This window comes from Tauraco erythrolophus, chromosome 25 (genome assembly GCF_009769465.1).
Source record: "Tauraco erythrolophus isolate bTauEry1 chromosome 25, bTauEry1.pri, whole genome shotgun sequence".
Lineage (NCBI taxonomy): Eukaryota > Metazoa > Chordata > Aves > Musophagiformes > Musophagidae > Tauraco > Tauraco erythrolophus.
Window position 1 is genome coordinate 1,856,898 of NC_141489.1, and position 15,728 is coordinate 1,872,625.

Consider the following 15,728-nt stretch of genomic DNA (forward strand, 5'->3'; position numbering starts at 1 on the left):
GCGTGGGGGCTGGGGGCCAGCCGGGACGCGGTGCTGAGCCCCCCTCACCCCTTTCCGCAGAGGGAGATGGTGTACACCTCCAGGGAGTCATCTCCCACCCGTCGGCTGAACAACATGTCCCCGGCTTCCCACCTCGCCTCCGGCTCCCCTCCACCAGTGCTCCAGTCCTCCTCCCCGTCCCGCTCCCGCATGTCCTACAGCGGCGGCCGCCCGCCCTCCTACGCCGGCAGCCCCGTCCATCATGGCGAGCGTCTCTCCAACCTGCCGCCCGCCCCCGGCGTCTCGCCCAGCCCCAGCGCCATCCTGGAACGCCGGGATGTGAAGCCGGACGAGGACCTGGCTGGGAAGAACGTGGTGCTGGTGAAGAACGAGGGGCTGTACGCCGATCCCTACGGCATGGTGCACGAGGGCCGGCTCAGCATCACCTCCACCCAGTCCCTGGCTGGCATGGGAGACCCTTTTGGCTACTCGGGGGGGCTGTACAAGCGGGGGTCCGTGCGCTCTCTCAGCACCTACTCGGCGGCCGCCCTGCAGACGGAGCTGGAGGACAGCCTCTACAAGCCCAACGCGCCCATCTACAGCGACACGTACGGCCCCGGCTTGGGCTTCCGCATGCCCCCCTCCTCCCCGCAGAAGCTGGCCGATGGCCGGCTGGTGGACGTGCAGCCGGGGCAGAGCCCGCACAGCCCCTACTCGGGACCCCCCAGCCGCTCCTCGCCCGTCCGGCAGTCCTTCCGCAAGGATTCCTGCTCCTCTGTTTTCATGGAAAGTCCCGTCAACAAGCCACGCAACCCCAGCTCCTCCGGCCCCCCGGAGCTGTTTCCCGGCCCCGGCGATCGCCCGCTCTCCGGGTTCGGCTCCCCTGGACCGGCCAAGGACACGGAAACAAGGTGAGAAGGGACCCCCCGACCCTCCACTGCGGGTACGAGCTTTGCTGCTCGGTGGTTGTCCGTTGGTGCAGCTGGGGAGGAAGAGGAAGAGCAGAGGAAGGCTTTGCCGCGTCACCACCGCGGCAGAGGTGCCGGGATGGGTGATGAAGCACCGAATTGTGCAGGGCTGAGGGGAGTGACGGTGGGCATCGAGGCCAGAAGAGAGAGGGATGGAAGGGGGGATGTAGCTGGTGCTGGCAGCGCTGCCGCCTCCCTGGCATCCCTCCTGGGGCTCGGCGGGACCCGATGGGTGGGTGCAGGTGAGGGTGGGGGGACCCAGTGGGACAAGCCTGAGGGTGTCGGCGGTGCTGGAGGCAACTCCTCACCCAGCCCCTCTCCCTTCCCGGCGCAGGGAGCGGATGGAGGCGATGGAGAAGCAGATCGCCAGCCTGACGGGGCTGGTGCAGAGCGCCCTGCTGCGCGGCTCCGAGGCCGAGACCCCCAGGTAAGGGGTGGGAGGGCTGGCGTGGGACCCCGGGCTCTGCCGCGGGGAGGGGTCCCCTCCAGCTGGGCCATGTGCTGCCGAGGCTGGGGGGCTCCTGCCCTCGTCCTGGCGGCCGCCAACCCCTGCCATGCCCCTGCGGGCACTGAGCCAGTGGGGATGGAGGTGCCCGGTCCGCACTCGCTCCCCTCCTCTCTTCCATTGCAGCGAGAAGACAGAAGCCACCAACGGTGGGACCCCCCCATCAGCGTGTAAGTGACTGGAGAGGAGCCAGCCCCTCTCCCCACGGCTGCTGGGAGTCCCAAGGTGGGCGCGGGGGGGGCGCTCCGCAGGCCCTGATGGGACCTCCCCATCCCACCAAGGGGCAGCTCCAGGGTGGCCCGTCCTCGGAGCCAGCGGGGGGGCAGTGGGTCGACCACCCAGAACTGCTGGACCAAAGCAGAAAGTGAGGACTGGGGGGAGGCAGAGGAGCGGAGTTGGCGACATCCCCCCTGGGTCGGGGTATGGTCCCTCAGCAGCCCCCGCTTGCCCTCCCCGCAGCCACCAGTCGCAGCGGCATGGGGACACCGGTACCCGCGCCCCCGCCGCCCTCTGCCACTGGCACGCCGGCGGGGCAGCCCACCGCCATCACCCGCCTCCACATGCAGCTGCACCTCCACGACCTGCAGCAGAACACCAGCGACCTCCGCAACCAGCTGCAGCAGCTCAAGAAGCTGCAGGTGGGTACTGGGGGGTGTGTGGGGGGGTCCCCAGCCCACCCTGCACCCACTCCGGTCCCCATGGAGAGGGGCATCTTGCCCAGCCTGAATCCCCACCCCTCTTCCTCCTCCTCGCCCCTGCAGCTGCAGAACCAGGAGATGGTGAAGACGATGCTGCGGCGGACGGAGACGGAGATCAGCGTGCGGGTGACGGACACCATGCGCAAGCACGAGGACCCGCTGCAGCGCCAGCGCAGTTTGGTGGAGGAGGAACGGCTCCGCTACCTCAACGAGGAGGAGCTCATCACCCAGCAGCTCAAGTGAGCTGGGGCTGGGTGTGCGGGGAGACGGGGGGGTCCTTGGGTGCTGACCTCAATGGGCCACATCCTCTGTGGGTGTAAATCAGCAGATCTGCACAGTGTCAGGTCGCATCCTTGACTGCATGTCTAGTATGGGGAGGGGTCCCCAGGTCTGGCACAGGGAGGGGTCCCCACATCTGGCACAGGGAGGTGTCCTCAGGTCCAGCACGAGGAAGGGTCCTCGGGTCCAGCACAGGGATGGGTCCCCATGTCCAGCATGGGGAGGGGTCCCCATCCTGGTTGTCCTCTCCCTTCTGCCATGGGGACCTGCCTGCCGGCCGCCCCCAGAGCTCTCCGGCAGTGACACCCCCGCCCTGCCTCTGTGCTCACAGTGACCTGGAGAAGTCGGTGGAGAAGATCCAGAAGGATCTGGCCCACAACCACCGGCTCATCCCCGTGCAGGAGCTGGAGGAGAAGGCGGTGGTGCTCAAGCAGCTGGGGGAGACACTGACCGATCTCAAGGGTGAGGAGGTGGCCGTGGCCGGGGGCCGGGTGGGGAGCGGAGCCACCTGCCTCCTCCTGCTCCGTCCTCGCGCGTGGGATGCTCCGGATTTGCATGTTTGCAGCTGCCAGTGTGGTCGCCTGTGTTGTGGTTTAGCCCAGATGGCAACTAAATGCCACGCGGCCACTCACTCATCCTCCCCCACCCCCAGGGGATGGGGAAGAGAATCAAATGGGAAAAGGGAAAGAGACTCATGGGTTGAGATAAGAATAATATAATAATAACAACAACAATAATATTACTGATACATGACTATGTACAATGATAATAATATATAGAAGCAAGTGATGCACAGTGTCATTGCTCACCACCTGGTGACCAACACCTGTCCTGTCCCGGCTAATGATCCCGAAAGGGAGAAATTTCTGAAGGCTGAGAGAGTTGGGGCTGTTCAGCCTGGAGAAGAGAAGGCTCCATGGAGACCTTCCAGAACCTTCCAGTGCCTAAAGGGGCTACAGGAAAGCTGGAGAGGGGCTTTGGACAAGGGTGTGTAGTGATAGGACACGGGGCAATGGATTTAAACTGACAGAGAGGAGATTTAGATTGGATCTAAGGAAGAAATTCTTCCCTCTGAGGGTGGTGAGGCACTGGCACAGGTTGCCCAGAGAAGCTGTGGCTGCTCCATCCCTGGAAGTGTTCAAGGCCAGGTTGGATGGGGCTTTGAGCAACCTGGTGTAGTGGAGGGTGTCCCTGCCCATGGCAGGGGGGCTGGAATTTGATGGTCTTGAAGGTCCCTTCCAACCCAACCCATTCCCTGATGGCTATGGTGGTTTTGGTGGGTATGAGGTGCCCTGGCACAGCCAGCCGGGCACTGGCAGGGGCTCCCCAGCTCGGTGGAGCCCTGGTGACCCTCCGCTCTCCCACCCCAGCCCAGTTCCCCAGCCTGCAGAGCAAGATGCGGGTGGTGCTGCGGGTGGAGGTGGAAGCCGTCAAGTTCCTCAAGGAAGAGCCGAACCGCCTCGACGGGCTGCTCAAGCGCTGCAAGACGGTGACGGACACCCTCGCCCAGATCCGCAGGTGAGCCCCGAGCCCCGACCCCAACCCCTTGAGCCCTCGGAGGTCACAGCCGGTCCCTTCAGTCGTCCCTGTGCCCCTCGCGGTGCCCTCTCTGCGTTATGGATGCAAATCCCAAGGGTTGTCAAAAAACCCTCAACCTTCAGCTGCGTAACGCGGAGTTGCGGGAGAGCAGTTTTTTTGCGGTGTGGGGTGCGGTACCCCTCCCCACCGCCCCGTGCCATGCAGCCCCTTCGCTCTGTCCCTGGCAGGCAAGTGGACGAGGGCGTGTGGACCCCCCCCCAGCAACCTCAGCCAGTCCCCCAAGAAGGTGGCCCCTGAGACAGACTTCAGCAAAGGGCTGGATTTGGAGATGCCCACCAGTCCCCCAGTGAGCCTCCACCACCTGACGGCTGCCACCGAGACCCTGGGCATGCCCAGCTTTGGGCACAGCCCCCCCCAAACCCAGACCCATCCCTCCAAGAGCAATAACCCTTCCCGAGCTCCGGAGATGGTACCTGCCAAGACCCAGACAGGCCCAGAGACCCCCAGCAAGAAGAGTGCGGACAAAGCCGTATCCGTGGAGGTGAGAACCTGGGGAGTGGGTTCCTCAGCTGGGGGGGGGTCTTCTAGAGGGTCTATCCCTATGTCTCCCAGCTGAAACTGGGAACAGGAGCTGGGTCCATCCTCCTCCTTGCTGAGTTTGTATCCGACGGGGTGTGGGGAGGGTGGGAGGCCCCCGATGATGGTGGCAGCCATGGGAAAGGGGCTTCCCCGAGGCGTGGGGAAGTGGCTCCACCAAGAAGCGGTCGCCCCGCTCCTCCTGTGCCCGGCAGCGGGTTGGGGAGGGGGTGGCGGCAGGGTGGTGGGTCACATCCTGCCTGCAAGGGCAGGAGAAGCTGCGGTGCGGATGGGGACGGCTCTGCCTGCCATGCCCAGGCGGCCGAGCGGGACTGGGAGGAGAAGCGGGCAGCGCTGACCCAGTACAGTGCCAAGGACATCAACCGGCTGCTGGAGGAGACGCAAGCCGAGCTGATGAAGGCCATCCCCGACCTGGAGTTCGCTGCCAAGCACAAACAAGCCACCGGCAGCGGCAGCGCCGCCTCCACGCCCGAGCACAAACCCTCCAAGCCGCAACACGCACCGAAGTCGGGGGGCAAAGGGGACCCCAACGGTCGCAGGGGCTCAGGTATGGCATGAGGAGGGTGAGGGGTCCTGATCCGGCACGTGCCCCGGCCGTGCAGTCACTGACGGGGCTCCCTGGGCTGAGCGATGCTGCCCCAAGGGGAGGTTTGTGCCCGGGGTGGGGGGCAGCAGGAGAGCCCCGGGTGTCGTACGAGAGGGGCAGGGACCGGTCTCGTGCCCTCACAGCATCGTTTGTGCCCAGACGAGCTGACGGTGCCGCGGTACCGGACCGAGAAACCCTCCAAATCGCCGCCACCTCCTCCTCCGCGCCGGAGCTTCCCATCCTCCACGGGCTGACCACCACCCGCAGCGGCGAAGTCATCGTCACCAGCAAGAAGGAGCCCGGTTTCATGAAGGTGGGGAGCAGCGGGGCGGTGGGACGGCTGCTGGGCTGGATGAGCGGGTCACTGGCGGCAAGACCGGCCTTGATGCCCCCCACCCCTCACCACCCCGCTCCCCCCGTGCAGAAGGCCGAGTCGGAGGAGCTGGAGACGCAGAAGCCGCAGGTGAAGCTGAGACGGACGGTGTCGGAGGTGGTCAGGCCGGCGTCCACCCCTCCCATCATCGCCTCTGCCATCAAAGACGACGACGATGAAGACCGCATCATCGCGGAGCTGGAGGTGAGTGCGGGAGGGGCTGCGGGGTGCCCCAGCTTACCCACGCCACGGCGATGCCAACCCTGCCCCATCTGCTCATGGGGGGGTTGCATGACATCCCACCCACCAGCGCAGCAATGGGCTTTGCCCTCCTGTCCCGTGTCCTGGCAGGAAGGCGGTGCCGCGGGGACGGGCAGCACGGAGCCGTTGTGCCCGGCGGGACAGGTGCCGCGTTGCTGGGTTCACCATCTCTCTTCAGCACTTCCACCCATCTTGGGCTTTAAGCCAAACTCATTTGGTTTTTAACGCTACGCAGCTGCAGCTGGAGGTTTGTCGGGTTTTATGCACAGGGAGCCCTGCAGAGATCCCACCCGAGACGCCGTCCTGAGGCTCTGAACCCCCCCGGGCTGGCTGTGCCCCGTGTCCTCCCCCGTTTGCTGTGGTCAAGATGCCCAAGTGGGTCGTGGATGGTTTTTTCCCCCCTGGTTTTCCCCCAGGATGCCAGGGGGACCGGCGGTGCCGCAGGGCTGGGGATGCCCCCGCGGCCGGTGACAACAGCCGATGTTTCGCTCGCTGCCGAGCCCTGGTGCTGGCTGACCCCGGCGAGCATCCCTGCAGGCACGGGCTGCGTCGTCGTTACCCCCCAGCCTCCCTCCTCCAACCCCCCGTGTTTGACTCCCCAGGTGTTTCAGAGAAGCTCTGCCTCCCCTTCCCTTCCCAAGCTCCGTTACGATCCGCTCGCGGCTGCCGTCTCCCCTGGGCACGCAGACATGTGGCCCAACGGAGCCTCCGGCGCAGCCGAAGGATGGAAGGTAACGGCTCGCTCCCGTCGACGGGCTGCACTTTAACCACCTCCTCTCCCGCCTCTTCTCGACTCACTTCTGCTCCTTTCTCTGATTTAACAAACTAACGGCTTCTCCCCACCCCCTCGCTCACCGCCGCCGCGCGTACGGCACAGACATGGCACAGACGTGGCACGAGACCGGGCACTAACCCATTGCCACTGGGCTGCTGCGGCTCCCAGGAGGGCCAGATCCTGCAGCCACGTGGATGGGAGGAAGGAAGGGGCCACTCCAGCACCCCACTGGGCAGGGCACGGGGAGGGCTCGCTGGGTGCCTGGGTGGCTTGCCAGCACCTGGGGAGGGTGTCACTGGAACGGTGGGTGATGCATGTGCCTGGCACGGTGAGACCCTGCTCCACATGCACGGTGCAGGCGGAGCAGGAAGGGCTGGACTGGAGGCTGGTGGGTGCTGGGACCCGCTTGGGCTTGGCCACATCACCACTCTGGCTGCTGAGCGGGCACAGCCAGGCTGCCTCCTGGCCCGCCTGCCCTCCAGCCTGCCCTGGGCTCTGTGGTGGAGGGAGCAGGAAAGGGAAGTGCCCAGAGAGCGGGTGGGATGGAGTGGGAGATGCTGGAGGAGGGGGATGGAGAGCAAGGGGACAGCGAGCAGGACAGAGGGTGCCACTGAGCCCCTCGCCACAAAGCATCCAAGGGGAGCAGTGCCCTGGGCAGGGCAGCTCAGCCTACCTGCCATATCGCCCCACTCTGCCACCAGCCCACCATGCCAGCACTGGCAGCACCCGGAGCCCCCGCAGAGGCAGCAGCCCCCAGCCAGGGCAGGGTTTGGGTGCAGGGCAGAGACCCCATGGCTGCAGTTGCAGGGGGCACCTCTTCTTCTGGGGCACCTCCCCTGCTCGCCTTCCCTTGCCTCCGCCCTGGGCACAGCCGGCTCTGGTCCCCTGGGCATGGCACGCCTCCTGTGTCTCCCTTGGGATGGGAACGGAGAGGTGGTGGGGGAGGAAAGATGGTGACATCTTGCTGCTCAGGGTTTTAAAGTTCTGGTGCCCCTCGGCAGCTCATTCACGGCGGCTCATCCCCTGCCCTCGGCTCTGCTGGCAGCACCGGCGCCGGTTCACACCAGCATGGCAGAAATCCGAGCCGGACTGTGCCAGCTGGGTTTCCAAAGGCATTCAAGAGGTGCAGCAGCACCACCTCACTTTTGCCAAAAACTCCAGGCGAGTTCTTGCCAAAACCTCATGGACCCTGGTTGCCTTAAGCGCGGAAGAAAACCAGTCCCAGTCCGTGCCGGTGGGTTCCGCTGGGATGGAGGCACCAGCGATGGGGGACGCCGGTGTTGTGCGCGGACACGTGGTGCTCCCCGGCAGCTCCCGCCGCTCTCCCCTGGCCCTTAACCTGTCTGAATTCTCTACCTAGGAGCCGCTGGGCCCGGCCGCCCCGGGGAGCAGGGCTTTCTCCCTCCCGCAGATCGTGCTCACCGAGTGCGTGTCGGAACCGCCGTCCCCCGAAGCGGAGGTGCGGCTGGAAACGGGCTGCTTGGAGCACGGGGACCCGGCCGGCGGCGGAGGAGCAGGAGGGGAGCTTGCACCTGCGTGGGGAAGGAAACGCCACGTGTCTCCTGGCATCTCCGAAAAGTCTCCATCCGCACCGGGGGACCCTCCGGCCTCGGCCCCGCAGCCCCCGAACAGCCCATCCCGGGGCCGTGCCCCGGCAGCGGGAGCGACGCGGAGGTTCCCTCCAGCAGCCGGCGAGGTCCCGTCTCTCTCAAGGCACAAAACGAGCCGGTCGGTGCGGGGAGATGGAGGCGACGCCGCTCCCAACGCTGCCGGCGCGCAAGAAGGCGACAGCCGGACTTCTCGCCGAGGTCCCTCGGCTGCGCAGCTGCCGCGTCCCTGGGGAGAAGCCACGGATCCCGGCGAGGCGATGCCCTGCTCCAGCGGCACAGCTGGCAGAGGACCTGGCGCCGTCCCCCGGTTTCCCGGTGGTGGGGACCCCCAAGGAGGCGGCGGGCAGAGCGTGTGGGAGGCATCACTCTTCCCTGGAGACTCTGCTGAGGCTGGCACACCAGCGTGGGAGCAGGACAGCTTGCCAGCCCTAGCCTGCCCCATGCCAAATCCCAGGTTTATCCCAGGCCGGGGTCCAGCCTCGCGGGGAAGTGGAGGGTCCCAGGCTGAGCATCCACAGGAGCATCCTGCTGTCTCCAGGCCAAGCCATCGGGCAGCATCGTCGGAGCTGGGTGGTGTGGCCCTGGCTGCCAGGGCAGGAGGTGGCACGGAGGATGCTGGCATGGGGGAGAAGGTGGTGGAGGAGCCCTGCAAAGAGCCGTTATCCTTTCGCCGCTCCATGACTCCGCGCAGCAAGGAGATTTGCGAAGGCACGTACCAGAGACTGGATAGCCTGGAAGAAACTATCCGTGAGCTGGAAATAACCATCAGCGAGATCAGCAGCCATCCCTCGGTTGAATGTGTATTCCCTAAAGAACTGCTGGGACCAGCGGGATCCAAGGATGCCAGCGAGGAGAGCAGGGAAGGGCTGGGGGGTCTCAAACACAGCGGCTGTGACGACGGCACTGCCCTGGACCTCGGCCGGGCCAAAGCGGATGCTCCCAAGAGCCCGTCTCCGAGCAAGCCGAAGCCAGCCCTGCTTCCCAAGCCGCAGCCGCCCCTCAGCACTCCGCAGGTTTATTTTCTGTTGTCCCTCTCGCTGTGCTCTGCCCCGGACTCGCTCTGATGTCTCTCTTCCTCCACCTCTACCTGCTCCCTCTCTGTGACTCTACCTCCAGGCAGAGCCAAGGCGGAAAACCAAATTCCTCCTCTCCCTGTCCCCCGGGTTCGGGGGAGTGCAGGCTGGCAGGGGTGAGACCGTGGGCAGCAGCGTTGGTGGTGTAAAGGCGGACAGTGCCAGGCGGTGCTGCCGTCTGCCCCTTGCCAGTGCCACCGGGGATGCCCACCCACTGTAGCGCCCAGTTACACCCAGCTAAGCTGGTGTCTTCTGCCATGGCAGGTTTTGGCGCTGAGCTTGGTGGGTCCCACGGTGCCGGTGCCAAGCATCCCGCGGTGCCAGCAAGGGCTGGGTGCGCTGGGCGAGGGAGCAGCGCTCCTCGTTTTGCCGTTTTGGATCAGCACTTTCCTAACGAACCGCGGTTTGAGCGCGGCTGCGAAGCAGCAGCTGTTTCTCCTAATTAAATCGCGGCGCGGGCTCCCCGAAGCCATCCAAATTGGTTTCCACTGGAATCCACGGCAGCCGAATAGCTGGGAAAAGAGACGGGGGGGGGCAGAAAAATGCCCTCAGCCACCCCGACATCAGCCTGCTCCTTTATGAACAGGCAGCGCTGGGGAATAAATCTCCTTTTTCATTTGGGGCAATTATCTGAGCCCGGTTCTCGGCGCCGCGGCGGCCCCGTTGCGGTGCTCTCACCAGGCAAACGGGCCGTCAAGCGGGTGTAGCTGCAATTTTTCCCCTTGGCAGCTCCCGCTGCACCGCCGAGTCTGGCAAGCTGGAAGCAGGGCTGCGGGATGGATTTATGGCTGCGGCTGGCGGGGATGCACAAGGCAGAGCTCGGCAGCAGAGGCTGCTGGCGCGGTTGGTCCCGACGGCGGAGCGGGAGCGGGCAGGTCTCATGCCACCTTTCAGGGATGCTGCGAGTTGGTTGCCATGGCTGAGGTCCGGTGCCCAGGATGCCAGGGCACCAGGGTGCGGGTGAGAACCAGATTTCCTGTGGGGTACAACGTGTCCCATCCGTGGGACCACTGAGGATCGTGGAGCAGGACAGCGCAGAGCTGTGCCCGCGCTGATTCACCAACTGTTTATAAACCCCCTGTCGGAGGGGCGAGGTGGGCAGCGATGGCACATCCCTGCGGCACCATCGGTGCTGCCAGTTCCACTGCCCGCAGCAGCTGGCCTGAGCCTGGCGTGGGGCAGGCGGCAGCGATGGCAGGGAGAGGGTCTGGGGTGCCCCAGGCAGTGGGGGAACGCGTGGCGAGGCTGCGGCGCGTGGCACTAGCCGGGTGCCGCGCAGGCACCGCGGCAGGGACCGGTGCAGGTCCCACTTCCCTCCCTGCTGCTCTCACAAGTCTCCGTGTCGCCATCTGCACCCAGGTAGCTCATGAATAAAAACCTCTATTCCCACTGCCGCCGTTTCCACCTGGAATCTGCTTCTGCCTGCCGTCGCCTCTTTTCCTTCCTCTCGCCGCGCGCCCTGCCGCGGCGGGGATGCTCTCCCTGCCCTCGGTGTCCCGGTCTTTGCCGTGTCTGCCCCTGCCTCCCTGTTTGCGTTGCAGCGGTGGCTGTCGGTAAGTCCAGGCTGGTTCTTTGCCAAAAACGCTGCCCGGTGACAGCAGCTTTGGCACGTTGAGCCGGTGACCTGGTCCTTGCCTGGGTTTGCCGCTGCGGGCTGTCCGGGCAGGGATGGCATGGTGGTGCCACCAGGGCTCGGCACAGCTCCAGGCACCTGATGCCCAGCACGGTGCCAGTGTGGGCTTTTGATTGCCGGTTCTAACCCCCTTCCCCAAATTCTCTGTCCTGGCAGAGCGGTGGCGTGTCCATCCCAGCCATGAAGGTGGTGAACCCGGCGTCCCGGCTGAAGCAGAGCCAGCAGGGCAGCCCCGACAAGAGCAAGCACATAAAGCAGCGGATGGAGTACATGCGGATCCAGGGCCAGCAGCAGGTAGGTTATCTCCCTCTAGCTCCATCCCGCCGGCTCTCCCGGCAGCGGGGCCAAGCCGCAGCCTGCCCACCGCCCCGGCGTCTCCGTCGCTGCCTCGTACGGGGTGAGGGTGCAGGTGGTGGGCAGCGGGGAAGGGGAGACCCCGTGGGTGCTGCTTTTGGGGACTGGGGTCTCTTGGTGCCGCCCTTCGCCTTGATGGAGCCCGGTGGGGCTGGGGCGTGAGGACCCGGCTGTCGGTCTGTGCCGGGACGGGGACGCGGCTTTGTGCTGGGAACGGCAAACTCATGACTGGTGTGGTGTGAGGCTGAAGCCGGAGTCATTTGTCCCCCAGTGCTGTGTGTCCCCGCTGCCCTGACGGACGGGGCTGAGCCCCAGCCTGGTCCCCTCGCTCCAAGGGACCCCGGCACCTCCTTGCAGAACATCTTGGCCGTGGAGATGAGCGTGGCAGAGCCTGTGCTTGGCACAGGGGCTCCGGGGGGCTTCAGGGCTGGGGCTGCCCAACCCATCCCAGGGGGAGTCGGAGAACCAGGACCCTCCGGGCACCACAGTGCAGAAACAGCTCGTCCTGGCATGGGAAGGGTGTCTTGGGTAGGATGATGGTACTGGGGTGCCCAGCAGCATGGGGACAGGATGGGGGGGCCACAGCAACTGGAAAAGGATCACTTTGGGATGGGATGGTGTCCCCTCTCCCCGGCCCAGCACCCACCCACCCCTCTCCCATCTCTGGGAACAGCTCCTGCTGCAGGTGGTGGGGTCACACCCCTCTGTCCTTGCTGACACCCTGGCACTGGCCATGGCTCTCTGGCTCGTTCCAGCCACAGCCGAGGTAGCCACAGCCACTTCAATGCCCCCCCACCCCCTGCCCCCCTCCTCTCCCCCTCCACCCTCCTGCCCCCGTGGTGGGCAGCAGCCTCACGAGCGGGTTCACCCCCTCCTGTCCTCCCCGCTGTGTCTCCATCCCCTTCCCTGGGCCCGGCGTTAACAAACCACCCAATAAACCCGATTTTGCTCATTCTGCTGGATCCATAAACTTCAGGTTTAAGGTTTTTCCCCGCCCCCCTGGAGCTGGCTTGGGGGCATTTCATGCAACTTGGACACAAGTTGCATGAGCAAAACGGGCACCTCACTGCCCTCCCCGGCTCCAGCAAGAGGGCTGAGCACCCCCTCAGGCCCCCCCCCCGCCCCCCGAGCCTCTCCCCGAGCCCTCCTGACCCCCCCTCGGCTGCTCCGTCGCCGGGTCGGAGCTGCGCGGGTGCTTTGTCGTGACCTCAGCCGAGATGGTCCCAGGGCAGTGGTGAGACAGGGTCCATCCTCAAGCTCGGGGTCTCCCTGCTGGTCCCCCCCCCATCTTGTGTGGGTGCATGTGGGTTTCCACCCCCCCTGCAGAATCAGGGAGTGTTGGGGGTTTTCTGTGCCCCCTGCCCAGGGCTGCCCCGTGGGCTGGTGAGCAGACACCAGCCAAAAGGGCTGTGCTGGGAGCCCCGAGGGACCGGGGCGCGTCTCCTGGCCCTGGCACCCCAGGGTGGCCACCAGGTCCCCCTCCCCGGAGGCCACACACCAGCACCGTCCTGGCTGGCCAGTGTCACCATATTCCTCTTCGCCCCCACCTTGGGGCACCCCGAGGCCATATGGGTCATCTGGCCCCTGGCACCCACTGGTGCCCGCACTGGGGTGGCCAGACCAGGCACTTTTGTCCTCACTGCCCTCCCTGTGCAGGATTTGGCCATGTCCCCACACCCAGCAGCACGTCCCCCTGCGGCAGGAGCGAGGGGGGCTGGAGGAGCCCTCTCCCCATTCCGGGAGCACCACGAGCATCCTTCACCCCCAGTGCCCTGGCTCCCTTTGGACCAGCTCGTGCGTGAGTCGGGTTGGGTGGTGCCACCGCCGGCGGTGGTCACGCTGGCGCAGTGGGCACAGGGGGCTGGGGTGGGCACTGTCACCTCTCCGAGGAGCTGGTGCTGGCGTGGGACCACCGAGGCTCTGCCCTGCTCGGCCGAACGTGGCACCCCATGGCACCCTCCTGCTCTAACGCTGCCCTTCTTGTCCCCCCCCACCCTCCCTTCCGCCTTTCTCCCCTCTGCCCACCCACCTCTGTCTGTGCCCGTCTGTCCACGTGCCCGTCCGTCCGTCTGTCTCTCCATCATCTCGGGGACATCCCCCTCCCGTCCAGTAACGCGTGGGACCGGCTCATCTCGTGCTCTCTTTGTGGTGGACCTTTTCCAGCTGCTTGACCTCAGGCCCAACTCAATGCTGCTTCTGAACAAACTCCTGTCTGGTTCTTGGTTGTGCTTTTGGTTCTTTTTCTTCTCCCCTTTCTTTCTTTTTTTATTCCTTTCCTGTTTTTTCCTTTCTTTGTCTTTTTTTTTTTTTTTCTGTTAAGAAACTGTTTGACTTCCTTCCCTTTCTCCTCCTCCTCCTCCTCCTTGAATCTGCTTTTCTTTCCAGGCCGCTAGACCACCTAAGGAGGGGGGTGAGACCTCCCCCGCGGTCCCAGAAAAACCCACGTCTGGCAGAACCTCCATCCCCGTATTGACTTCCTTTGGGGCAAGGAACTCCTCCATCTCCTTCTGAGCATCCTTGCCAGCTCCCCCACCGCTGTCCTGCTCCCGGGGCCGGGCTCCTCTCCTCCTGGGGCTCCTCCTCCCTGGGACTTGGCTTCCTGAGGCACCTGGAGGGATCGGCACCCCGTCCCTCTTGATGTATTTTTGGGTTTTTTTTCCAATGTCTTGCTCCGATGTGGCCAACCTCGTGTCTCGCCTCCGCTCCGCCATGGCCCGACTTCTGTCACCCATCGCGCTCCGCAATGGCCAACCAGCCACTTTCTGTTTCTCTCTCTCTTTCTCCTCTTTTTCCTTTTCCTTTTTCCTTTTCCTTTTTCCTTTTCCTATTTTTCTTTTTCTTTTCCTTTTCCTTTTTTCCTTTTCCCTTTTTCCTTTTCCCTTTTTCCTTTTCCTTTTTCCTTTTTCCTTTTTCCTTTTCCTTTTCCTTTTCCTTTTCCTTTTTCCTTTTCCTTTTTCCTTTTCCTTTTTCCTTTTCCTTTTTCCCTTTTCCTTTTCCCTTTTCCTTTTTTCCTTTTTCCTTTTTCCTTTTTTCTTTTTCCTTCTTTTTCCTTTTTCCTTTTCCCTTTTTCTTCCTTTTTTTCCTTTTCCTCTTTTTCTTTTTCCTTTTCCTTTTCCTTTTTCCTTTTCCTTTTTCCTTTTTCCTTTTTCCTTTTCCTTTTCCTTTTTCCTTTTTCCTTTTTCCTTTCTTTTTTCCTTTTCCTTTCCTTTTCCTTTTCCTTTTCCCTTTTTCCTTTTTCCTTTATTCTTTCTCCTTTTTCCTTTCTCCTTTTCTCCTTTTTTTCTTTTCGTTTCGGTCGTTTGGGTCACTGTTCCTTTGGTTTTTCTCCCCCCCTTCCTCCCCTTTCCCCCCCCCCCCCCCCCCCCCATTTTTCTGTTTATTTAAGAGCTCTCAGAGCTTCACTCCACCAGTTCCACCAGCTTCGAGCAAGAAGGACGCCGGGCAGCGCCCGACCCCCCTGCCCACATGGGCAGCACCCGTCCCACCACGGAAAGGTGGGAAACAGCGGCTGCCGAAGACACTCCGACACCCCCCACCGTGACCACTCGCCCCCCGCACGCGAGCACCCTGGCATACGCTACGCCGCCGCACCGGAGGAGACGGCGCTGAGCGCCGCGGCGGGGCTCGGCAGTGGGTGAGGGCAGCGCCGCGGGGCCGGTGTGAGGGATGGGGGCAAAGGAGACGGGAGAGGTGCCATGGGGTGGCCCGGGCATGCGGGGACGCCGAAGGCTGAGGATGGAAGATGGGGGGGTGGGAATGTGCCGAATCAGGGCTGCCCATCGCCTTAGGGTCGGAACGTAGCACTTAAACGGTCGCGGGGCTGGGGTGGGGGGTGATGCTGTGATGCCGGGGGGGCTCCGGCTGCACGGGGCCACCCCTGCCGGACCGCCATACTCTTCCCCATCGCCAAACACCCCTGGGGACGACGTGGGCAGGACGGGTCCCCACAGCCCCCCCTGCCCCGGCGGAGGTACTGTATGGGGACCCCACGCCGGAGCGGGTGTCCCTGGAAGGAGCAGCCCCAGCCCCGCCAAAGTGGGGGACCCAGGGTGGGGGTCCCTGTGGTGCGTGGCCAGGGGATGCCTGCCCGTGTCCCCCACCCACGGGTGTGCGTGTGTGTGTGCACGTGTGTGCGCTGCGGTGCGGGACCCCCCCGCCCCGCCGCAGCGCAACGCGCCATCGAATCACTCTTTTTGTGGTTAGTTCGTCCTTGGGTGCTTTGGGTTTTTTTTATTATATTTTTCTTCTTCTCCTCCTCCCCGCGCCCCCCCTGTCTCTTTTTTTGTATATCAATCATTTTTGTACAGAAGAACGAGCCTTTTTTGAATAACAAAGAGAAAGAAAAAAACTAAAAAAAAAAAAAAAAACCACACACACAAAAAATAATTAATCATGATGCAATTTCTTTGGAATTGCAAAAAGCAACTCTTTACATTTAAGTGAAGTGTCTTAAACATTTTATATTGTTTTAAAAATATATTTACATATTATATATATA

The 15,728-nt window shown here is 63.6% G+C and overlaps 1 protein-coding gene across 1 annotated transcript in view; it reads left to right on the forward strand.

Annotated features, from left to right (window-relative positions):
- The window catches only part of SRCIN1 (SRC kinase signaling inhibitor 1), a 40,859-nt gene extending 27,118 nt beyond the window's left edge, over positions 1–13,741 (forward strand). Inside the window, 16 exon segments of the mRNA XM_086626315.1 lie at positions 61–890; positions 1,282–1,374; positions 1,579–1,622; positions 1,912–2,090; positions 2,214–2,389; positions 2,761–2,891; positions 3,800–3,947; positions 4,196–4,217; positions 4,219–4,370; positions 4,410–4,509; positions 4,863–5,112; positions 5,311–5,391; positions 5,394–5,464; positions 5,576–5,728; positions 11,033–11,170; positions 13,616–13,741. Of these exon segments, the coding sequence (XP_086482441.1) occupies positions 61–890; positions 1,282–1,374; positions 1,579–1,622; positions 1,912–2,090; positions 2,214–2,389; positions 2,761–2,891; positions 3,800–3,947; positions 4,196–4,217; positions 4,219–4,370; positions 4,410–4,509; positions 4,863–5,112; positions 5,311–5,391; positions 5,394–5,464; positions 5,576–5,728; positions 11,033–11,170; positions 13,616–13,741 (2,694 nt within the window).
- The last annotated feature ends 1,987 nt before the right edge of the window (positions 13,742–15,728 follow it).